We start from the raw sequence: 24313 nt of genomic DNA on the forward strand, positions 1-24313 counted from the left end.
AACGCAGAACTGGGCTTGGTGTGGCCGGGAATTGATGCTACCAGGTGTCCATGTGCCCAGGAACTACCCTGGCAGCTCGTCCCTATGGACAATGCACTGCAGAGCCAGTGGAGCAGAGGGGAGGAAACCCTGCGTGGCCTCGGGTTTAGGCAGCACAGTGCAATGAAATGGATGAGTGACGTTTCCAGCTGTGGGGGTGGAATGAGTTAGAGGAGAATGGGATTCAGGACTCCTAGGTACTCTTCCCTCTTCTGGGAGGGGAGTGCGGTCTAGCTGTTGCAAGGGTTCTCAAACTGAGGGTCACAAGGTCATGAGAGGGGGGTCACAGGCTGCCAGCCCCCATGCATGCCAAGGCTCTGTGCAGGGCTGACAGCCCAAGCCTTTTAAAGCTGGGTGGCCAGGGAGCAGCAGCTGCTGGCCAGGTGCCCAGCTCTGAAGGCAGCACTGCCTCCAGCAACAGCCCAGAAGTAAGGGTGGCATGGTACGGGGGGGTGGGGGGTTGTAATTGGGGGGGAGGATCATCACAGCCTGAAATATTTTCAGAGAGGGACCCAGCCAAAAAAGGTTGAGACCCTTATGTTAAAGCATAGTGGGAGAACAGGAGCCAGGACTCCTGGGTTCTCTTCCCAGCTCAGGGAAGAGAGTCATGCCTAGTGGTTAGAGCGGGGGGGGGGGAGGTGGCTCTGAAAGTCAAGACTCCCAGTTCTAATGCTGGCCCTGAGAAGACAGGTTTAATTTAGAGTGAAGGGCTGAAAGTCATGACTGCTGGATCTAAACTCAGTGCTGGGAGGAAGTGTGGTCTGGTGGTTAGAAGAGGGGCATGGCTGTCAGGACTCCTGGGTTCTATTCCTGGCTCATAAATTGACTTGCCAGCAAGTCGCTCCCCGTCACGCCTTAGCTCACCCTGCTGACCAATTTAGTAAAGGGTTAATGACAATCGCATGAGCCTGGTGCCATCTGGGTTCTGTCTATGCTGGAGGGAATATAAAGGTGGCAGTGAGCAAGGGATCCTCCCTCTCCAGGGGACAGCCTCCTACCCATTCACATGGCAGCAGCCCTCTGGGCTCCATAGACCTGTGCCTGATGGGGCAGTTGGATTATGGCATGGACTGGAGAGAAAAGGGCCCCTGGGTGCAGGGTGACAGCTGGTACAGCTCCAGCCCATCCACCCATTCAGTTTATTCAACACAAAACTTCCTTTACATGCGTGAGAGAAGGGAAAGAGAAGAGGGATCCGAAAATTCATAAATTAATAGTCCTGGGGCGCTACTCCCCGCTGCACTTCCGTCAACACAACATTTCTTCCTGCTACAGAGACCCCTTCCGGGCCTGGCTCGGTGTGAGTGCCGCGCAGGGTCGGGAATCCTGTGGGTCATGATCTCAGGGGGGCGGAAAATTTCACAGGGTCTCCAGACCTCAGCAATATTCCGAATAATCTTCCTCCACGTAATTCGCTGGGAACCAGCCAACCTAGGAGGGGAAAACCCAATGAGACGTGGAATTCTTATCACAAAACAGCCATTGGAACATGGCCCATGTGCCATATATGCATTGCTGCCCTCTTCTGGATGGGATGGGTGCTGCTCACCTGTGTGTCACAAGCCCTGTACTGCTAAGAGCTAACAGGGATTCTCCTGTAACTCGGCTTGTTTTTGCAGCAGGAAGATCTGTGTGCTATCCCCATGGATGGAATATGTCAGCACTGCTCACATGCATGGGTCTATATACACTAAAGAGTGATGTGTGAATGTGTGTGTGATGGGGTTACACTCTGTATGTGTAGAGGTGTGAAGAACGCTGCCCCCTGCTGGATGGGATATGTCAGAGCGGGTCATGTGCGTGTATGTGTGTGTTACACTGCGCCCTTGTGGACGGGCTATGTCAGGTCTGTTCTGCTGTATAAGGGGGTTGTAATCCCAACCCCCACTCGGCGGTACACTCACCCGGCCGTAGATCTCCCCTTTCCACCAGCCTTGCTGTCCTTTCTTGCTCAGGATCTTTATGATGTCACCCTCCTTGAGCGTCAGCTCCGTCCGGTCCCGCGCGCAGAAATCGTAGCGAGCCTTCGCCGACCCAAAGTACTTCAGTCCTCCTGCTTCAAGGGAACAGACCCATGCTAGAGACAGCTTTGCCAGGACCAGACACACTCAAATAAAGATCCACCCCTTTGGTGGGATCCTGGAAAGCGAGCGGTCCCTGGAAGCGCTCGTCATCCATCACATGGCTGGAGGTAGGGACCGCATGGTGAAAGATTGGCTCTCTCGCCTCCTGGGGCTCCAAGGGCTTGGGCCACAGAGGGTTAATTTCGAGACACCACCCATGTGGAGTCTATGCCCAAGTCATGACCCACAGGAAAGGGTACCACTGCTGGGGGCCATGGCTGCATGGCTCCCCCACGCTGTGACATCTCCCATCAGCACTAGAAACTCAGTGCAGAATATCCCCCCTCTTCTTTGCAACGGAGCCTTTGCCAGGTCCGGCAGGGAGCATAGACCACTCTCACCAGCTGGGGCTGCCCCAGCCACTTTACGGGCATTTCGACAAGCATCCACACACCAGCACCTGACCAGGATGAGCGATTCGAGCTGGGCCTGGCAAATGACAAATTTTGCCTCTCGACATTTTTTTCCTCGTTTTGTCAAAATTTTCCCATTTTTGTTGAAAACCCTGGAAATTTGACAAAAACTAGAATGGGAGGGGGGAAATTTGGGTTGAAAAGCCATTGTCCCTCAAGAAAAATGTTTTAGGGGAAATTTCCATCCTGTATGTGCCCGGTCATGAGGATCTATCCCAAGAACCCCGGGGTCTGAGATCCTGCAGCGCTTGGGGGGCGCTCAAGGTCCCCCCACCCTAGCTCCAGCATTGGCCCCTGAGCACCCTACCGGGAGGTCTGGAAATGGCCCTCTGCTCAGGCTCCTTGAACGGGAACTGCAGCGTGGTGTCGAGGGTTTTGAAGCAGTCTTTCAGGGAGTTCTGCTGGTAAAACTCCACTAGCTCCTAGGGAGGAAGCACGGAGAAACCCTGAACATGCGGAGATTCCTTCTCTCCTGGAGCAGGAGCAGAGACAGCAACAGCTGGCCCCCACTCCCCCAGCCCCTCCAGCCAGAAATAGAACCCAGGAGCCCTGACTCCCAGCTGTCTCCTCTTCTAACCCACTAGCTCCCACTCCCCTCCCATGGCTGGGAACAGAACCCAAGAGTCTGGGCTCTCAGCCCCTCCTGCTCTATTCAGTACACCATCCTGAGGGCTAAGCGGCTGGTGTTGCACTAAGTATTCCCCCAGTGGCTAGAGCCTTCCAATGAAGATAGAGTTGAAGCATCAGATGCGAAATCCGCTCAATCCTTACTATGAGTCCTTTGAACGCCTTCTTCTCCGTGATGCGGTACAGGCCCTCCGACGTCAGGATCTTGATGTGTTTGATTTCTACGTTAAACCTGGGGGCACAGACACCAGCTCTCAGGGGGCCGCTGGTTTCCTAATGATCTCTACAGCTGTAATTTTCCAGTGTATTGCACCTTTAAATTTCTAGCTGTCTGCTCTCTGGGAAGGACAGAGCTTTGTGCAGGGAAGATAAATGCAGCTTGTTACAGAAGAGAGGCACACACTGTACTCTCTCTCATAGGGTCTTTCAGAAAGCACTAAGATGGGGATCTAGCCCCACCGACTCCAATGGAGTGACACTGATTTATGTCAGCTGGGGCTTTGGCGCTAGAAATACAGGATTCTCCATAATAGCATAGCTCTGGCCTTGTATCTCACCTCAAATGGCAAGCACATCCAGATGGAAGATCATCGTATGCACTGCAGCAGGAGGCACTTTTCCCTGCTCCCCTAGCTGGCGCTTTTGGATATGCTATTCTTAAATATCTAACCCAATCTTCTTAACTTACGAAGCAAATTACCTTCATAAAATCATGAGGTGAGGAGTCCCACAGGTTAACTACCTGTTGCATATAAAAATATTTACTTTTAACAGATGGGCATTCAATTTTGCTAAGTGCCCTCTGGTGTTTGCATTATAGGCAAGGGACCAAAAGAGTTCTCCCTGAGAGGCAGGCTATTCACGCACACAAAGATATTGCTCTGTAGAAGCTGTTATTAAGGTTAGGATTACTTGATGCTGATGGCAAACTCAGCCGCGTCCTTGACCCTCTGCCGCACCAGGAATGTGCCGTCTGAACGGTTCGTGAGGATTTGCTCTGCCTCTGCTCTCTCCATAGGTCCCGCGTACCTGCAAGTAGGGACATCCACACAGGAGTTAATACCTGAATCTATGATTCAGCCACTAGATGTGGCTGTGGGCTGTATGCCATACCAGCGAGAGTCTGGTCTGGTAAACAATGGAGACAAACCTAGAACTCAAGCTGGTTTAAGACAGTCTGTGATGTGATATAGAGCATAGATTCACAAGGCTGGACTCCAGGTTAAACAGCAATAAATTATGTAGATGCAGAAATGTTTCAATTCTATAATTTTACTTACCAAAGATAAACAGAAAAATCTGGGGGAGGATTCTGGGGAGAGAAAAGAAAGAAGTTTTATTTTCTTGCAGTAAATAAAACAGAGAAGAAAGAGTTAAGTCTGGCCCAGGAGATCTGATGTCAGTGCTCTGTTATTCTGGAGTTTCATTTTGCTCCCAATGTCACATCACAAATAATTCATTTTTTTTTAAATTATTTATATTATGGTACAAAGAATGGGGCCCCACTGTGCCAAGTGCTACAAAGACCAGGGCTCCATTGTCCCAGGCACTGCATAGACCTTCCCCAAGATCAGGACCCCAGGGCCCCAGGTGCTGCCCAGGCACATAGTGAAAGACAGTTCCTGCCCCAGACAGCATGTACAAAAAGAAAGAATTATTATACCCAATTTAAAAATGAGGAGCTGAGTTATAAGGAGATGAAGTGACTTGTCCATGGTCCCACACAGGCAGTCTGTGGCAGAGCCAAGAATTTCACTCACATCTTCTGAGCCCCATTCCAGCACCTTACCCACAAAACCCACCCTTTCTTCTGCTGCTAAGAATCCAGGATTGCAGACTGACATCTGCCCTTTGTCCCCAGAGCAGATACAACCCACAGAAACTTGTCTAAGGAATTTAGAGACCCTACAAAAACATCCAGCATTTAACAGCTAATTGAGCAAATGTGAAAGGAGTCGCTACTCACACACACATACGGTTTGACTTTTTGGCATGGGAACCAGCCGATCTCGTTCGTGGATGTGTTTCTGCCCTGCAAAGCGGAAGCCAATGCACGTCAGATCTATCATAAAGAGCTATCAGGGAAGAGGCCAAGGCGGCTGCTCTTGGCCTGGTTTGCAGAGGGACTATTGTACGCTGGATGTTTAAACTGAGAGCAGAAATATCTAAATTCAGCTATCCCGACGTGGTGTTTCTTGGGAATTGTAGTTTGCTTTTCTCGTGACCCCATTCACTTTGGGTCGGACTCCCCACCCAAACTACTTCTCCCAGGATGCACCATGATCAGGGTATCCTATGATGCAACCGTGTCCCCTCACCAGGAGGGCAGACTGTGGTGCATCATGGGAGATATGCACCACAGTGCACAAGGCACCAAGACTACATTCCCCAACCATAATATGTGCAGGAAAAATCCCCCTTTTTCCAACCAGCTCTAGCCTGAAGGCCTGAGCCAACCCCCACTGAAGTCAATGGGAGTCTTCTCCATGGATTCCAGTGGGTTTTGGATCAAACCCTGTCTAGTACTCAGCATCTCTGATCAGAGCCAGCACCGAGATCAGAGCCCACATTGTGCCGGCCACTGCACAGACCCTGACTGAGATCAGACCCCCATCATGCCAGGTGCTGCACAGACCCTGACTGAGATCAGGGCTCTGGGAATTAACTGGGAGAAGACAAGGTGTGGGTGACCTTGCCAAAGGGGGCTACTTATTGCTGCTAAAGCCCGAGGTATAAACACAGAGACACTGAAAGCAGGTTGGACACCAGGGCTGCTGGACGGGGAAGACCCTATGGTTCTCTCCGGTCTTCACTGCCTGGCATCACCACTAGGAGGAGTCGATCTCCCTTTTGGCCTTATCAGGAGAGTTGAGTACTGGACTCAATAACTGAGCCACTTTCAGAAGCGGCCTGGATCAGGTCTGTTTCATCATTCGCTGCCTGATGCTGCCTGGCCTCCTGAACAACAAGAGGCTAAAGCACTAATTGATTTATGCTGCTCTCCTCCTTGACAGCTGACTTTAAAGACACTCTTTCCCGCCATCATTTCTTACCATGAGCTCTGTAATGATCCCAGCAACAGTCATCAGCAGGGCTTGACTGCTGGAATGTCCGCACTGACAAACAGACCCCTCCCACTTGAGCTAAAGTGAGCTCCATTAGCCAGCTGCACTAACTTGCGGCATCTTGAAAACTGTATTGCAACTGTACGCTATCCCTTTAAATGCTCGGTGGGTAGGGGCGGTGTTCCTGGTCCTGCTTGTGGACAGGGAGCTCTGTAGGAAGCTCTGAGATGTGGGCCTAGCAATAGTTAGATTGAGGCCAGCCAGCCTAGAGGTGGCAGGGCCACCCAGAGGGGCGGCCAAGTGGGGCAATTGGCCCCAGGTCCCGGGCCCCACAGGGCCCTGCGAGCCCTGGCTGAGAATCCCTTCCCTGGCTAGAGGCGCCTTTTTAATTTTTACTAACCCGGCAGCCATCCAAGTCTTCAGTGGCACTTCAGCGGCGGGCCCTTCACTTACTCCAGGTCTTCAGCAGCACTTTGGCGGTGGGTCCTTCAGTGCTGCCGAAGACGCGGAGCGAGTGAAGGACCCGCCGCCACCGAAGACTCCAAGCACCACCCAGTGAGTACAAGCACCGCAGCGGGTAGCGCCTTTTTTTATGTCTTCTCCCCCACTTTGCCCCAGGCCCCCTGAATCCTCTGGGCGGCCCTGAGGTGGGATGAGTTATTTCTCAGGGAGAAGCCTGTTTTGTCTCTCTCTGTTTTGGGGTTCTTGTGTGTTATCATTCTGGATTCAAAGCAATAAAGTTGTGTTACATTGCAACCTTCCGGCAAGAGTATTCTGGGTTTATCTAGTTTCTTGGTTTGTATGCCATGAACATAACAGTCGTCAGACTGTTAGCCTCTGAATGGACCAGCCATCAAAATGGGATGTCCTCATGGGGCACAGCCCTGTGGTTTTGGAACCAGAAATCCTAGCTTCAAGTCCCCGCTGACCAAATTTACATGCAATTCCTCTAGTCCAGCAGTTCCCAAACTATGGGTCGTGACCCCAAGTGGGGTCGCACCATCAGCGGATTGGGTTGTGAGTCCAAGTGAGTAGCCAAACCAAATCTAAACATGTCTGGAACCTGCTCCACAAAATGGCGTCCTCTGTGCAGCATGACCTTGTGCATACGAGGTCATGCCACATGGAAGATTCTGTATTTGGTTCACCCTCCAACAGTGGGTCTAGTGATGTAGTTATAGGGTGGCAGGAATCAGTGGGATTGAACGTTCAGGAACCGCTGTTCTAGTCAGTGTGTCTCCATCAGGGCACATGGAGTGATGGGTGAATGGCTGTGGAGATACCTACCTCCCACCAGAGCTGCTCCACCTCGGCTTTCGTCAGCTCCACAATGTCCCCCATGCTGAGTCGCAGCGACGGGCCAAATGCTACAGGTGGTGGGGGCAGCCCGTAATACTCCTGGCAGACCTCCATTTTGGGCAGCCCTAAGGAAACAAGGGCATTGGCAAGGAACCGGTCACAGGGCAATCCGATGTATCTCCCTGCAGCCAACGCCTGCCACACCAGCGGCATCTGCGCCCAGTGCTCCTCCCACCCGCTACGTGGACACACATGGACGGTCACATCTTCCTGGTGCAAGGGGGACAGAAAATCCTCTCTGTGTTCTACAGGGGGGATAGAGAGACAGCCCCAGGGTAGGCCCCATTTGCCCCTCCAGGACGGGGATTCTGCATGCAGGATGGTGTATGTTAAGGGCTTATTGTCTCCTGAACTCTCATCAACCCAGAGCTCCCATGAGCCAGTGGGGCTTTCCTGCACGTGCCCTGAATTTAACTGGAGCTCAGCATCCCAGCACAGCTCAGGGATCCTTCTAGTCCGGTGTCCAGCCTGTGGGAATGGTAGCTCAGTTACCACATGTCCTCATCTATGGGGCAGGCTCCCCAGCCAGACTGCATCACCCATGATGCACCACACTTCAGAGGGATGGGGTTATAGCATTCCAGTTCCTCGTAGTACAGCAGACCTAGCAGAACTTAAAGGGGGATCATCCCTTTACTGAGGCATTAGACCCAGAACAGACCCTCAGCTCTCTCCAGGATGCAGTGCCTGGAGTCATCAAGAGGGGTCTCCATCACACCTGGCCTAATCAGGACTGCTGATTACAAGAAAGGAAATTCCTTCCTGACTCCCCTGCCTGCCCTGAAGCATGAGAGTGGGTGCCTGCCACAGGACTTACCAAGGTCGTTCTTCTTTCTCTCCTGCGTGTGTCGGTTGGATTTATTCTGCAGAGGGAAGACAAGGAGCCTGGCTCAGATAAGGAGATTGTGTGAGATCTGTCTGCAGTTCAGCAGGCACAGACCCTGCTTACATCAGCGGGGGGTGTAGCATTATGAGCAGAACTGGAGTAAGAGGGTGGGGCTTGAGGAGGGACTTAGGTCAGTGTGGTACTAGAGGAGGGCTCAGCAAGGCAAATATAACAACCCCCCATGTGGTAATTAATCCCCTTCTAACGGCAGCTGAGCCATAGACAGAGGCTGATGAGCCTGCTACTAGGTCAGGTTTTAGACCCAGAGGTCCCAGGTTTGAAGCCCCTTCCTGGTGATGGCCCTACCAGCATAACATAAACTGGGACCAAGTTCTTTTGCACCCAATCTCTAGACCATCAGCATGTAAAGATCTCCCTTGTCCCGCATCACTCATTGCTAATTAACCATGGGGCAGGGGTCTGTGATCTCCTGATGCTGCCATTTAGACTGTGACTAGGGCTGATCCCCCAAATTTTCCATTTAGGGTTTTTTCTGAGAAACACCATTTTTCATGAAAAGTGTCAGCTTTCTGCAGGAAAATGTCCATTTTTCTTCAACCCCCACCTCCCAATGCCTGAAAATTTCAATATACTGCCCCAGTGCCTCATGGGAGTTGTAGTTCAGTGGCCTCGTGCCCCCATTTTCTTCTATAGGCCTAGCTCCCTGGCTGGATTACATCTCCCATGTGCTCTCTCTCATCAGCCACAAGGCCTGGCTTTTCACTCACTTATACTGAAGCATCACTGGTGTAAAATAAAGCACTAGTGAGCAAGAAATTAGGTGCAATGTCTGTCTGATAAACAGTATAAGGAGAGAGCCAGGCAGCGAACGAGCTGAGGTGAAGGCAACCTTGTTTAAAAGTCTCTGGTGCTTCAAGGGGCAGTATTTCCCAATAGCTAGAGCACTGGACTGGGAATCACAAGACCTGCCTTCTATTTCCAACTCTGACTTGTGTGATCCTGGCCAAATCCCCTCCCCTCTCTATGCCTTAGTTTCCAAACATTTCTACTTTATTATTATTCTTATTTATTAGGTGTATTATGGTACGTGTAGGACCCCACCCTCCCGAGCCCAGGACTCCATTGTGCTAGGCCCTGTACAGACACAGAACAAAAAGACAGACCCAATCTCTTACCATGTGTTTTTGTCCCCATGGAGCCCAAGACAATAAAAAAGTCTCCACCCCCCATATGAGAACGTTTTCTCCCTAAGAGATTTAAGGTTGGGTTTGGGGGTTGTTTACCTTTTTCAACGTAGACCCATAATCTGGATTAAACAGAAAAGAGAGGAAACGATTACTTGATAGTTCTGAAATCTCATCCTAAGAGTTCTCAGACTAAATTAAAGCAGAACTGTATTTCTGTTTGTGGGTGACCAGTATGTGCCAGGGAGGCTGGGTTAGAAAACTCACCTCCTGTCCCACATGTTGCCCCTTTGTCACCCCACTGGTACCTCAGCGGCATGCGGCTGCAGCGCAGATGGTGATACAGAGCAGCAACTGCAGTGAAGGGGTTAACTAGTGCCTGTAGGCCAACCCTTTCCTTCCTCTGCTCTTGTATTCAGCCACTTGCAACTGCACCCTCCTCAGATGTATCCCAGAATCCTTTGTGCTGCCATCCCACAGCTGCCTCCCAGAATCTCTTGCACCACTTTGTCCATGCTGCATCCCACAAGCCCTTGCAACACTTGGCCCAGATGCATCCCAGAATCCCTTGCACCTCATGGCTAAAATGCATCCCACAATCCCTTGCACCATTTTGTTCATCCCTTACAACTTTGTCCAGCTGCATGCCAGAATCCCTTGCACCTCATGGTCTAGATGCATCTCAGAATTCCTTGCACTACTTTGTCCCAACTGCATCCCACAATCCCATGCCCCAGCTGCATCCCAGAATCCCTTGCACCACTTTGTCCATGCTGCATCCCACAATCCCTTGCAACACTTGAACCAGATGCATCGCAGAATGCATTGCCCTTCATGGCCTAGATGCATCCCACAATCCCTTGCCCCCAACCCTTCAGATAAGGCCCCCTGGGAATCAGCTGATTAGTTTCTGGGTTGCTCTAAGGAGGGCTGGCCGCAGGCAGGCTCAGGTGGCAGGAACAGAGTTGTACATCCCGCCAACGCTGCTGACCTGGGCTGGACACAGACACATACCTGAGCTCGACTTCCCACAGGGGGATACCCGGCCCAGACACTCCTTGTGAGCCGGGGCTTTGCATCGGCTGCAGCGATAGCCCTGGTAGAATGTGCCCCTATTCGCACGGCCAAAAGAGAGAACATCTGTGTGTTAGAGTCACCGTGGTAAATCAGGGCTTGAAGTCATCCCCCCGACCGTTCTGCCCTGCTCTAGTAACCCCTACTTCCCCATGCCCCATTCCCAGCTCAGCCCTGCCCCACAAATTAACCCCGAATATGGGATCAGCCAAACTCAGGAGACGCCTTAGCCGGGAGCAGTAGTGCAGACCAGTGGCTGGCATCAGGTTAGGGTGACCAGACAGCAAGTGTGAAAAATCAAGACGGGGTGGGGGGCAATAGGAGCCTATATAAGAAAAAGACCCAAAAATCAGGACTGTCCCTATAAAATCGTGACATCTGATCACCCTACGTGGGGGATGCACATGTCCCAGGCGGGTTGAACTAGGATCCAGGCAGCTCCTACCTGAGCAGCATCTGGCAGGATCTGCAGGACGCATTCTCCTCGAAGGAGTGCATGTGGAAGTCGTGGCCATTGGATGTGGCGTTTTCAGGGTAGATATTGGAGCTACAGGGATCAGGGGAGAGAGACAGACCAAGTTATGCATATTATTATTATTATTTATTAGGTGTATTACGGTAGCACCTAGGTGTCCCAGTCACTGGCCAGCTCTCCTTTCTGCTAGGCACTGAATATTACGGTAGTACCCAGGAGCACTTTGTCCCCTAGTTCTGATGGAGCCGGCGCGTTAAAAATAGCAGTGTAGCCGAGGCGGTGTGAGAAACAGGAGGAGCTGGCCACCCTGAGGACGTGCCTATGGGCGTGGACGGGATCATACTCAGGGCAGCTAGTGAAAGTCTTTCCTGCCAGTCACACTCCCACGGCTACACTCCCATTTTTAGTGCATGGCTTGAACAGACCTAGAACAGGTATGTCTGCTCGGGTTGGACATTACAGCTGCAGCTCAGAATGTAGATTTATTCTATGTGTCTGTGCAGCGCCCGGCACAGCGGGGCCCTGATCTCAATTGGGGCAGGGACTGTCTCTCGTTGTGTGTCTGTGCAGCGCCTGGCACAGCGGGGCCCTGATCTCAACTGGGGCAGGGACCGTCTCTCACTGTGTGTCTGTGCAGCGCCTGCACAATGGGACCCTGATCTCATCTGGGACAGAGACTGTCTCTCACTGTGTGTCTGTGCAGCGCCTGGCACAGCGGGGCCCTGATCTCATCTGGGACAGGGACTGTCTCTCGCTGTGTGTCTGTGCAGCGCCTGCACAATGGGACCCTGATCTCATCTGGGACAGGGACTGTCTCTCACTGTGTGTCTGTGCAGTGCCCAGCACAATGGGCCCTGATCTCATCTGGGATAGGGACTGTCTCTCACTGTGTGTCTGTGCAGCGCCCGGCACAGCGGGGCCCTGATCTCAACTGGGGCAGGGACTGTCTCTCACTGTGTGTCTGTGCAGCGCCCGGCACAGCAGGGCCCTGATCTCAACTAGGGCAGGGACTGTCTCTCGCTGTGTGTCTGTGCAGCGCCCAGCACAATGGGCCCTGATCTCAACTGGGGCAGGGACTGTCTCTCACTGTGTGTCTGTGCAGCGCCCGGCACAATGGGACCCTGATCTCAACTGGGACAGGGACTGTCTCTCGCTGTGTGTCTGTGCAGTGCCCGGCACAGCGGGGCCCTGATCTCAACTGGGGCAGGGACTGTCTCTCGTTGTGTGTCTGTGCAGTGCCCAGCACAATGGGCCCTGATCTCAGCTGGGGCACGGACCGTCTCTCACTGTGTGTCTGTGCAGCACCTGGCACAATGGGACTCTGATCTCAACTGGGGCAGGGACCGTCTCTCACTGTGTGTCTGTGCAGCGCCCAGCACAATGGGCCCTGATCTCATCTGGGGCAGGGACCGTCTCTCACTGTGTGTCTGTGCAGCGCCCAGCACAATGGGCCCTGATCTCAGCTGGGACAGGGACCGTCTCTCACTGTGTGTCTGTGCAGCGCCCAGCACAATGGGCCCTGATCTCAGCTGGGACAGGGACCGTCTCTCACTGTGTGTCTGTGCAGCGCCCAGCACAATGGGCCCTGATCTCATCTGGGGCAGGGACCGTCTCTCACTGTGTGTCTGTGCAGCGCCCAGCACAATGGGCCCTGATCTCAGCTGGGACAGGGACCGTCTCTCACTGTGTGTCTGTGCAGCGCCCAGCACAATGGGCCCTGATCTCATCTGGGGCAGGGACCGTCTCTCACTGTGTGTCTGTGCAGCGCCCAGCACAATGGGCCCTGATCTCAGCTGGGACAGGGACCGTCTCTCACTGTGTGTCTGTGCAGCGCCCAGCACAATGGGCCCTGATCTCAGCTGGGACAGGGACCGTCTCTCACTGTGTGTCTGTGCAGCGCCCGGCACAATGGGACCCTGATCTCAACTGGGACAGGGACTGTCTCTCGCTGTATGTCTGTGCAGTGCCCGGCACAATGGGGCCCTGATCTCAACTGGGGCAGGGACTGTCTCTCGCTGTGTGTCTGTGCAGTGCCCGGCACAGCGGGGCCCTGATCTCAACTGGGACAGGGACCGTCTCTCGCTGTGTGTCTGTGCAGCGCCCGGCACAATGGGACCCTGATCTCAGCTGGGGCAGGGACCGTCTCTCACTGTGTGTCTGTGCAGCACCGGGTACAACAGGGCCCTGATCCTCATCAGAACCTCTGGCCACTGCCACTTTACCACTAATAACCTAGCAAGCAATAACCACCGGGGCAGGACGTGGCAGAAAAGTTTCAGAGAAGGGCTGGGACAGATTTTTAACACCGAATCTGCAGAGAATCAGTAGACAGGGATGGGAGTGAGGGTTGGGGGAGGGGGGAACGTACATGGACATTTCAAACTGCTCCATCCACTTTTTCTTCAGCTCTCGTGTCTTGAAGAAGAGCTCGTAGCCCTGTGTCCCGTAAGTACAGATCAGGTGGAACATGTAAGTCCACTGGAAAAGACAAGCACACAGATGTTTAACAGTCCCCCTGGAACTCATGGGGCAGGGGTACCACCTTCCCAGTAACCGCATATCAGACAAGGGGACTCAAAGAGAAACATGAAACCACACTCCCCACCACCACCCCCAGCAGCAGTAGCAGACAGGGGAAGTGTGGACTAGAAATTAGAGCAAGGGAGTGGGGAGTCAGGATGCCTGGGGTCTATTCCCAGCCTTGGGAGGGGAACAAAGTCTAGTAATTACAGCTAGGGAAGCAGGAGTCAGACTACCAGGGTTCTACTGCCGGCTTTTGGAAGGAGCGTCGACCAGCAGTTAAAGCAGGGTGTGCATGGAAGCCAGGACTCCTGGGTTCTATTCCTGGCTGTTGGGGGGAAAGTGCTCAGGGTAGAGCAGACGGACTAGGAGTGGGAGTTATTTTGCTGACTCTCCATGGCAGCCAGAACTGGCAGGTCTCATTAGTTCCAACCCAGGAACAGAAAAGGGCTGAGCCGGGCGGAAGAGGAGCTAGTGCAGGGGCAAATATTGGGATCAGCCAAGCTAAGGAGACGCCTTAGGCCAATGTTTGTGTGGAAATGGTGCAGACTCTGTATGTTTGTGGTCACTGCCCCCTACTGGGGGGAAATACCTGTTCTGTGTAAGTGTGAGTCTGGCGGTGTATTGATGTGCAGGAGGGAGTGCACACATGTTGTGTTAGCAGGGTGGGAGAGGCCCCGGCTCACACACATACACTCCCACAGCGTTACCTTCTTTTTGTCCTTTTCTCCCAAGGAGTTGTCCCGGATCTGGTAAGTGTGGAGGTCGATGAAATCCCTCATCTCATAGGAGTCCCCTTTCCGCTTGCAAATGAGCAGGGCTTGGTCCAGGAGGAAGGCGTACCTGCAAGGAATAGGCCCCGACACGGAGAGGGATGAAGACGGAACCCGGGACAGATGAGCCACAGACGGGCCATGGGCGGGAGGAAGGCACATCCGGCTTATATGAGCCCCAAGACTTTAGCCCTGCTCTGGATACACTGGGAGGCCATACACTTAATTCAGGTCTACATGCAAAAATGAAGTCGACCCAGTGAAACATCCACACCCCTGAGTGAGGAACTTAAGCTGATCTAAACCCCAGTGCAGACGGTGCTAGGCTGACGAGACAATTCTTCCATCAACCTAGCTACTGCCTCTCAGGGAAGCGCATTAGCTACGGGATAGGAGAACCCCTCCGGTGAGAGTCTGCACTGAAACACTGGCTGATCTCTAAGGGCCAGGTCCCTGGGACACGTTCTCCATCCTTTGCTATTCTCTGGACCTCAGGATGACACTACTAAGGACCATATCTGCTCTAGATTCCCCAGCCGCCCCAGAGCTTGATCTTGAAATAGGCAGAAAGGAGGCGGTTCAAGACCACAAATTATTTTTATTTTGTTTTATTTGCAGGAAATTTTCCCCCCACCCCCAAAAAAAAATCAATTTGGGGTTTATCAAAATTTCCCTGCCCCCTCCCTCCCGCCCTCCCCAAAAATGGGGACCAAAAACCCAACCAACCCAAACCTGGTTTTTTCAGTTTAAATTGTCGATACAAATTATTTCTGAAAAATATTCATTTGTATAGGAATCATTATGTCCAGCCAGGGCATTTCCCCACCACCATGTTCATTTTCAATGAACAGCTTTTTTTGTTGTCGTTGTTGAAATGGAAAAGAATACAACCTACCCCACCAATAAAACACGGCAGGACACATTATACCTTGAAAACGCTAGTGCTAACACCCTAGTTCAGGACACCACTCAAACACGTGCCTAAGTGCCCTTCCTGAACAGGGGTGGGGTCCTGAACAGAGGCCGGAAGCATGTGCTGACTTCTAAGCAGTCGCTGTGACTTAAAGCTCAGCATGTGCTTAAATGGGTTGCTGAATGGGGGCCCAGAGCTCTAGCATCTTGCACGCTGGAGCCCCGGGTTGGTTCTGTCAGTGGCAGAGATGGCTGCCATGGGCCCCGACCCGGAAACCGCTGTCCCAGACACTTGTTATGTGATCAGATGCATCATGGTCCCTACTGGGGAAAGTCAGCAGCCTAAAAGCAAGGGATTAGCCCTGGCGTTGGCCCCACAGTCCAAGGAGGTAAAAGAGTTTGTAAACTACTTGTATGACCTTAAATCAAGATGGCAAACCTTCTATCACCTACAGCAGGGGTTCCCGAAGCAGTGCCCGCCGGGGCGTCTAAGTGCGCCCGCGTACTGGCCAGTGGACGAGCATCCGCCGAAGTGCCTCTGACAAGCTGCGTCATTCAGAGGCATCGCCGCCGAAATGCTCCCAATTTTCGGCACCATTTCGGTGGTGGCGCCTTTGGATGACGCTGCTTGTCGGCAGCATTTCGGCGGTAATGTCCACTGACACTGCCGCTTGTCGGCGGAATTTCGGTGGATGCTCGTCCGCTGCCACAGTCCTCCGTGGCTCGTCGTCTGGTGCCTGCCAGACGCAAAAGGTTGGGGACCACTGACCTAGGGGTTTATTGATCATATCTGTAATGCATGGGGAAGCCTTCCAGCGTCAATTCAGCCCCCATTTCCAGCTAAGTCACCCAGTAGGCCAGTGATAGTAGAACCCAGGTCTCCTGAGTCCCAATCCAGTCCCAGTCCAGTGCTCTGTCCACTAAGCAGCACTGCTGCCACTCAAAGCCATGCAGCTCAGCTCTCTGCCTGCACTCACCTGTCCATCTTGGAGCGTTTCTCAGAGCTGATGACCTTTAGCTCCCCATCAATCTTCGGCCTCCCGTACTGAGCCAGGGACTGTGACTAAAGAGGAGAAGGGGGACAGAAAACCAAACCCTCTTACAGGAATTCAGTCTGAGATGTGTGGAACGAGCAGGCTGAACAGATGCCATATACCTTCCTAACGGCTGGCCCGAAGACGGTAAGAGTCTATGACTGCTACTGGATGATGGAGTGACTCTTATAGCTAAAGAGGGGAAACCTCTGTGCTTGGTCCTGGGTTCACTCCAAGGCTTCACAAGCTTCCTGGAGCTGAACAAAGGGTGGTAGCGATAATGCTGGGACCTTCTGCTGTAGAAATACCACAGCGAGCAGTAGGAGCGAGGAAAGCGAACTGGTCTAGACAGAGGCAGCTCTAACAATGGCCAGGAAGCTGTTGAGTGTGTATAAAACCAGGGCCAGCTCCAGCATTTTTGCCGCCCCAAGCAGCAGGAAAAAAAAAAAAATTAGCCGCGATCGGCAGCAGCTCTACTGCCGCCACTTCGTTCGTCGGCGGCAATTCGGCAACACGTCCTTCCCTCCGAGAGAGACTGAGCGACCCGCCACCGAATTGCCGCCAAAGAGCCGGACGTGCCGCCCCTCTCCATTGGCCGCCCCAAGCACCTGTTTGCTGTGCTGGTGCCTGGAGCCTGCCCTGTATAACACACACTCAGGTTTGTATTGTATATACTCCTCTGCCCCGATATAACTCTGTCCTCGGGAGCCAAAAAAATCTTACTGCATTATAGGTAAAACCACATTATATCGAACTTGCTTTGATCCGCCAGAGCACGCAGCCTCCCCTACCCTCTGGAGCACGGCTTTACCGTGTTATATCCAAATTCGTGTTATATCGGGTCGTGTTATATTGGGGTAGAGGTGTACATATTCCAGGGGAGAGGAGAAAAGTGATACAGTCGACTGGGAAAAAATAATTTCAAAAAATAATTTCACTCGTTTGATATAATTAGTTCATTAAAGAGAACGCACAAATGAAAAGAAATGAACAAAAAATGAAAGGAAAAGTAAAACAATGAAAAAGAATGAAAGAACAAATAAAATGAATGAAAGAGGAAAAACGAACAAACGAACGAATGAAAGAACCAGCCAACAACAGGTGAATGAATGAAAAAAAAGAACAAATGAATAAAAGAAAATGAACAAAAAAAGAAAAAGAGGAAGAATGATTGAAGGAACAAACAAAGGAGCGAACAAAAGGAAGAGAGAGAGAAAAAAGGAACGAACAAGGAATGAATAAATACAGGAGCGAACAAACGTAAGATTGAAAGAGGAAGAATGAACAAATAAAGGCAGGGGTTTGGAGCTGTGCTCCAGCTCCAGGCAAAACCTGCAGCTCCACTGCTCGGGAGCTGCTCTGCACTCCAGCTCCGGGCTCCGCTCCAAAGCCCTGAGTAAAGGAATGAATGAAAGAGGAAGAATGAACAAATAAAGGAACAAATGGATAAAGGAGCGAACATGAACCATGGTGGAGGAAGAATGAATGAATTAATGCAGGAAGAAATAAATGGAGGAATAAACAAATGAAAGCGGAAAAATGAACGAAGGAATGAAGGAAGGAATAAACAGACAAGGACGAAGGGAAAAAGAAAGGAAGAGATGGACGGAAGCAGCAAAGGCAGTAGCTGTGGCCCAGGGACTCACCAGTTTCTCTATAGAGAGCTGGAAGCTGGTGATCTGTTTCAGGGTCTCATTGTCTCTCTTGATCTCATTCACACACTGTGCCAGGTCCTAAGGGATGGAGGGTGGGGGAACACAACGAGCCCTTGGTCAGTACCAGCCGTGCCTGGGGGTGCGATCCATGGCTGGGTTTTCCCTTCAGAGTCCCCAGGGCATTCTCTGCTGGGGGCATGACCATCTGATGTCTGACCATTAAAAAGGGGGCTTTCCTTGGGGCAGGGTGACATCCCTTGCTGGCAAAGGGGGCGCCAGACCCCTCCATTACTGCTCTGCCCCACCGCCACCCAATGGGGTGTACTGAATATCCCCAGTCCAGCATCCCAGTAGAACCCATCCTGACTGCCCTCTCCAGCCCCAGCTTCCTCACCCTACAAGCCCCTAAACTCCACAGCCCCCAGCTCACAAACCCCCCACCACTCCCCTCAGCACCAGCCTCCCACCTGACAAGACCCCAACCTTTCAGCACCAGCGCTAGCTCCTCCACGCCCCAGCTCACCGCGCCAAAAGCAACATATATTTGTTATATTATATTTATTCTAGTGTATTTATTTAGGCTTAGCAGATGTTTTTTGAATTTTAACTGAGACTATCAATGTTTATTTAATTTTTGTAGCTTTAAATTTTCGCTGTTGTGTGAACTTCTGGGTTTTAAGCATTTTTTTCCCTATTTTTATTAGTTTAAATGTTCACACTTAGGGATAATTATGAGGTGCTCAGACAAAGACGTACTGACAGCGGATTCAAAACCTGTGAACATGACATGTCGTGTACGCAAAGTAAATACCCTCCAATCAACAAATCAGCCCTGTTTTCACTAGCCATTCGCTAGTCCAGTGGTTCTCAACTAGGGGTCCACAGCCACCTGGGGGTCCACAAGCCCTTTCAGGGTGGCAGCAGAGCCCCACCGCTGAAACCCAGTGCCCCAAGCTCCGGCGCCTCCCGTGGGGCTGAAGAACTGAGGGGACACAAGGGCGTTGCCTCCCAAACTGCAGTACCTTACCCAGAGTGGGGTAGTCCGGGGGGCACTCCACCCCCCCACCTCCTCCTCTTCCTCAGCCCCCCTCAGGCCCCACCCTCTGGCCAGATGCCAGGCAGGAAGGCAGAGCCAGGCAGTGCGGGGCAGCTGCTTCTCTGGCTGGTGGTGCCAGGGAGTGGGCAGCTGTGGCATTCTCCCATCCGCCCCTGGCGCTTGGGGTTGCGTCTGCTCCTCAGCTCCCAGCCTCCTTTGACTGCTCACGCAGCCGGTCAGAGGTGCCCAGGCAGAGCCCTCGGGGAGCAGCCACCGGCTCCAGCCCCAGGCAGGTGGGTGACCTGATGAGGTGAGTTGGGGGTGGAAGTGGCACTCCATCCCTGGACCCTGCTGTGCAGAGCTGGCCCGAGCCCTGCCAGCCCTTGTCCCCCCCAGTAGAAGTCAAACTACCTCTATGCCCCCAGGGTCCCACCCCGGGCCCGGAGGCCCCCCTGCCCCCGGCTGGGCCCCGGAGTTTTTCTAGCATGTTGAGGGGTGTGGCTCAGAAAAAGAAAGGTTGAGAACCGCTGCGCTAGTCCACTTGTCTAAGTCACTGGATTTTGACTCTAATCAGGTCTTACCCCCGCAAGCCCTGCCCTCACTTCCCCTTCTCCCCAAACCCCCACCAGGCCTCTTCCCCAGAGCCCCCGCTTCCGTACCACCTCTTCCCCCAATTGACCTTGCCCCCGCTCGTTCCTCTCCACCCCGTCCCTTACGGCCAGTGAAAAGTAGGGGGGGCACAACCCCCTGGTCCCACCTGTTCCGGTGCCCCTGTATATTATATTCTATTACATTACATTACATTATGTCTACACTTAAACATTTTCTGAAGTAGCTATTCCAGAATAAATCCACTTCCAAAGGGCATTAAGCTAAACTGGAAAAAACATTTGTCTTCCAGAATAAATGTGTCCACACTGGGACTTACACAAAAAGAACTATTCTGGAATAGTGAAATTATTATTAATAACTATTACTTTTGTTATTAATTATTATATTTTATAATTATTCCAGAAGAGGTATTTATAATTATTACTATAACGTCATTTATTTAATAATTCTTCCAGAGTAACTGCTTATAATTATTATTTTCATTACTATGGTTATTTTATTGTTATAATTATTCTGGGATAGATTTTATTCTTATTACTCATTTTAAAATAATTATCCCAGACTTGGCTTTGTTATTCGGTAATTATTCCGGAACAGCTATTTCGATCCATTTCCACGTCTCCACAAGCCCTCGAGTCACTGAGATGTTTCGGAATCAACATTTTTCAGAATTTCCATTCTGAGGAAAATTTCAGCCTCAGGACAATGGTCCTCGTCCCCCACCCCCTCCCCGTCCCTCGCAATGTCAGAATTTCCCCCAGGAAGGAAAGTCCCTTTTCCACCCAGCCTTAAACAGGAACTTTCCTACCCTCACCTCCCAAGCATAAGTCCCTCTGATGCACACAACCACCCACCAGGCCCCGGAGAGTTTTGCGCCAGCCCAAGTCTGGCAACCAAAACACTGAGAGACCCTCCTGACTGTCCTGAAAGTTGACAGCACCCGGGAGACGCAGAGCCGGCCTCACCCGCATGGCATCCAGCGCCAGCCGCAAGTTCTCCTTTTCTGTCGGCTCCACCGTATGTTTCACCAGCTCCTGGAGAGAGGAAAGAAACCGGGACGGATTTGACTGACTCAAAGGCATTTCTGGCTCCTCTAACAGAGGGTGCCAGGGTTCCCCAGCTCCCCAGAGCGAAGCATCATGGGACAGAGCCAGGAGCCCATATAGTGCTGGGTGCTGTATGTTATTTATTAGGTATATTGTGATAGCACCTAGGTGCTCCAGTTATGGCCCAGGACACACGTCCTGTACAAACAAAGAGAACATAGACAGTTCCCGCCCCGAAGAGCAGACTTTCTAGTCTGAAGCTGACCCCAGGCTTCGACTGAAGAGCTGGCCAGACCCAGCTGGTACTGAGGGGAATTATATCATGCCGAACACCTATAGGTTTTGTTTTTTTCTGATGGTGGTCATTGTTCTGCCTATTTTATAGAGGGAAACTGGGGCACAGAGAGGGGAAAGGACTTGGCCATGGTCACACAGCAGGCCAATGGCACAGACACGAATAGATCCACAGCCTACTCCCTCCTTTAGCCCACAAGACCCTACTCCCCTCCCTGAGCTGAAAATAGAACCCAGGTGTCCTGATTCCCAATCCATGACCCTTCTGCATAGCCCACCCCCCATTGACCAGGGTCCTTCGTGCTCATTCCCAGCTTACAGCCGAGGGTCCATACCTGCAGGAGCAGATGGTATTTCAGCACCCGTTGCATGGGCACCATTAGCAGGTCACGCAGGGTGAAGCGCCCATTGTTGGCTCGCTGGGAGCATTCCTACACAACAGGATTGCAGGACAGGACAGCGTTGGCAGGAGGAGATGCCAATGTGCTGAGGGCCTGGCCAGAAGGACCCACAAAGACTAGGGCCAGTCCTATGTGATGGGACCCCCATAGGGCCCCAGCTAGCTCCTGCATGAGCCAGGACTTCGGAACCAATCCACCTCGTGTCCCCATGGAACCTCCTGCCGTGCCCTCTGAGCCCCCCGACCCTGCACCTGCTGCCGTGCCCTCTGAGCCCCCCGACCCTGCACCTGCTGCCGTGCCCTCTGAGCCCCCTGACCCCGCACCTGCTGCCGTGCCCTCTGAGCCCCCTGACCCCGCACCTGCTGCCGTGCCCTCTGAGCCCCCCGACCCTGCACCTCCTGCTGTGCCCTCTGAGCCCCCGAGCCCTGCACCTCCTGCCATGCCCTCCGAACCCCCCTATCCTGCACCTCCTGCCATGCCCTCTGAGCCCCTGACCCTGCACCTGCTCTGTGGCTTCTGAAACCCCTGGCCCTGCACCTCCTGCTGTGCCCTCTGAACTCCCTGGCCCTGCACCTCCTGCCGTGCCCTCTGAGCCCCCCGACCCTGCATCTCCTGCCGTGCCCTCTTAGCTCCCCAATCCTGCACCTGCTGCCGTGCCCTCTGAACCCCCTAGCCCTGCATCTCTTGCCGTGCCCTCTGAGCCCCCGATCCTGCACCTGCTGCCGTGCCCTCTGAACCCCCCAGCCCTGCACCTCCTGCCGTGCCCTCTGAACCCCCGATCCAATGACATCTCCTGCCGTGCCCTCTGAGCCCCCAGGCCCGATGGCACCTCTCACCAGACCTCTGAACCCCCCTGACGATGGCACATCTGTCATGCCCTCTGATATCCCCAGCCTGTTCCAGCTTAGGGGGTTCCCGTTAGCACAGAGGGACGTAGGGGGTGGGGCTATAGTTAGAGGATGGATGGGGAGTGAGTAGGATGATACAGAACCATGGCCCTGACCTCCAGCTTCATCCTCACGTCCATGCTGGCACCAGCCACTTGGTCCAGACACCGGCTGGCGGCTTCCACCTGACTGCAGTATCTGCCATAGAGCAGGAACCTGGGAGGGCAAAGGGGAGCATGGCCATGAGCTGGGAGAGGGGAGAGAGAGCTGGAATGTGGCCCTGGCCAAGTCTGGAAAGAACCCTTCACTTGTCTTCTTCCTGTCTCCACCCACAGGCAAGGGGAGCGAGGGAGGGAGGGAGAAAGAAAGGTGGGAACTCAGGAAGGAGGTGCTGGGAGCCCCGTATCCTGGGAACGGAGAGTGGGGGACACAGGAACCAGCTGTGCCCTGACTCCCTGGTCCCACCTCCGCTCTCAGAGTGCAAAGAGAACTCCTACGAGGTGGGCTTAGCTTTCTTGCTCAGCAGGGGGAACCACGGGGGCAGGGAATACAGAAGTGGGGTGGGGGCAGTGGTGAGAAGGGGGCATCTCCACGGATTCTTCTAGACACTGAGCTCTCGGGGCAGGAAGGAGAAAGGGGAACCGACCGTCACCCCAGCAAGACTGTCTGGGTCAAGGGGGATGCGGAAGAACATGTGGCTTCAGAGCATGCTCAAGTGACCCCAGTAGGGGAAGCTCCTCCACTCCTCGCCAAGGGTTCTTCTCCCCACCCTCACCTTTCCGGACAAGCCTCACCTTTCCTTGTACTTGATAAAGACCTGGTAGAGGTTCTGGGCATTGCTGAAGGACAGGACGTTCTTCAAGTCATCCAAGAAGAATCGATGCACCTTCACGAGGTCCTAGGAGCATGTTGTGGGGGAGGTGGGAGGAAATCAGCTCAGAGCAACTCATCCTGCCACAACTAGCTCAGTCACCAGCTATGGGCTGTACAGAAATATCACATGCACCACAAGTCCCATGCTGGAGTCCCAGGGGAGGCGGACTTAGATCTAGACCCCAGGATTAGACTGTGGAACCCACTGGGACATAGACTCATAGACTCATAGACTTTAAGGTCAGAAGAGACCATTATGATCATCTAGTCTGACCTCCTGCACAACGCAGGCCACACAATCTCACCCATCCTGTAGCAAACCCTTAACCTATGTCTGAGTTATTGAAGTCCTCAAATTGTAGTTTGAAGACCTCAAGCTGCAGAGAATCCTCCAGCAAGTGACCCGTGCCCCATGCTGCAGAGGAAGGCGAAAAACCTCCAGGGCCTCTGCCAATCTGCCCTGGAGGAAAATTCCTTCCTGACCTCAAATATGGTCAGTTAAACCTGAGCATGTGGGCAAGACTCACCAGCCAGCACCCAGGAAAGAATTCTCTGTAGTAACTCAGATCCCACCCATCTAACATCCCATCACAGACCATTGGGCATATTTACCTGCTGATAATCAAAGATCAATTAATTGCCAAAATTAGGCTATCCCATCATACCATCCCCTCCATAAACTTATCAAGCTTAGTCTTGAAGCCAGATATGTCTTTTGCCCCCACTACTCCCCTTGAAGGCTGTTCCAGAACTTCACTCCTCTAATGGTTAGAAACCTTCATCTAATTTCAAGTCTAAACTTCCTAGTGTCCAGTTTATATCCATTTGTTCTTGTGTCCACATTGGTACTAAGCTTAAATAATTCCTCTCCCTCCCTAATATTTATCCTCTGATATATTTATAAAGAGCAATCATATCTCCCTCAGCCTTCTTTTGGTTAGGCTAAACAAGCCAAGCTCTTTGAGTCTCCTTTCATAAGACAGGTTTTCCATTCCTCGGATCATCCTAGTAGCCCTTCTCTGTACCTGTTCCAGTTTGAATTCATCCTTCTTAAACATGGGAGA

At 52.6% G+C, this 24313-nt stretch overlaps 1 protein-coding gene across 2 annotated transcripts in view; it reads right to left on the bottom strand.

Moving 5' to 3' along the window:
* Positions 1-1128: 1128 nt before the first annotated feature.
* Positions 1129-24313, bottom strand: part of VAV1 (vav guanine nucleotide exchange factor 1) — a 57731-nt gene continuing 34546 nt past the window's right edge. Inside the window, exons 8-27 of one of the 2 annotated variants that reach the window (XM_032783284.2) lie at positions 23171-23274; positions 22493-22592; positions 21424-21519; positions 20714-20782; positions 18092-18178; positions 16389-16474; positions 14437-14569; positions 13575-13684; positions 11177-11278; positions 10672-10769; positions 9757-9779; positions 8444-8489; positions 7555-7691; positions 5169-5234; positions 4483-4514; positions 4115-4231; positions 3347-3434; positions 2883-2997; positions 1944-2095; positions 1129-1470 (exon numbers count right to left, since the gene is read on the bottom strand). In XM_032783284.2, the coding sequence (XP_032639175.1) occupies positions 1417-1470; positions 1944-2095; positions 2883-2997; positions 3347-3434; positions 4115-4231; positions 4483-4514; positions 5169-5234; positions 7555-7691; positions 8444-8489; positions 9757-9779; positions 10672-10769; positions 11177-11278; positions 13575-13684; positions 14437-14569; positions 16389-16474; positions 18092-18178; positions 20714-20782; positions 21424-21519; positions 22493-22592; positions 23171-23274 (1815 nt within the window). In that variant the 3' untranslated portion in view covers positions 1129-1416. The remainder of the gene's footprint in view (positions 1471-1943; positions 2096-2882; positions 2998-3346; positions 3435-4114; positions 4232-4482; positions 4515-5168; positions 5235-7554; positions 7692-8443; positions 8490-9756; positions 9780-10671; positions 10770-11176; positions 11279-13574; positions 13685-14436; positions 14570-16388; positions 16475-18091; positions 18179-20713; positions 20783-21423; positions 21520-22492; positions 22593-23170; positions 23275-24313) is intronic. The other variant, XM_032783276.2, reaches the window with a different exon arrangement.

Source organism: Chelonoidis abingdonii, chromosome 26 (assembly GCF_003597395.2).
Source record: "Chelonoidis abingdonii isolate Lonesome George chromosome 26, CheloAbing_2.0, whole genome shotgun sequence".
In the NCBI taxonomy this organism is placed as follows: Eukaryota; Metazoa; Chordata; order Testudines; family Testudinidae; genus Chelonoidis; species Chelonoidis abingdonii.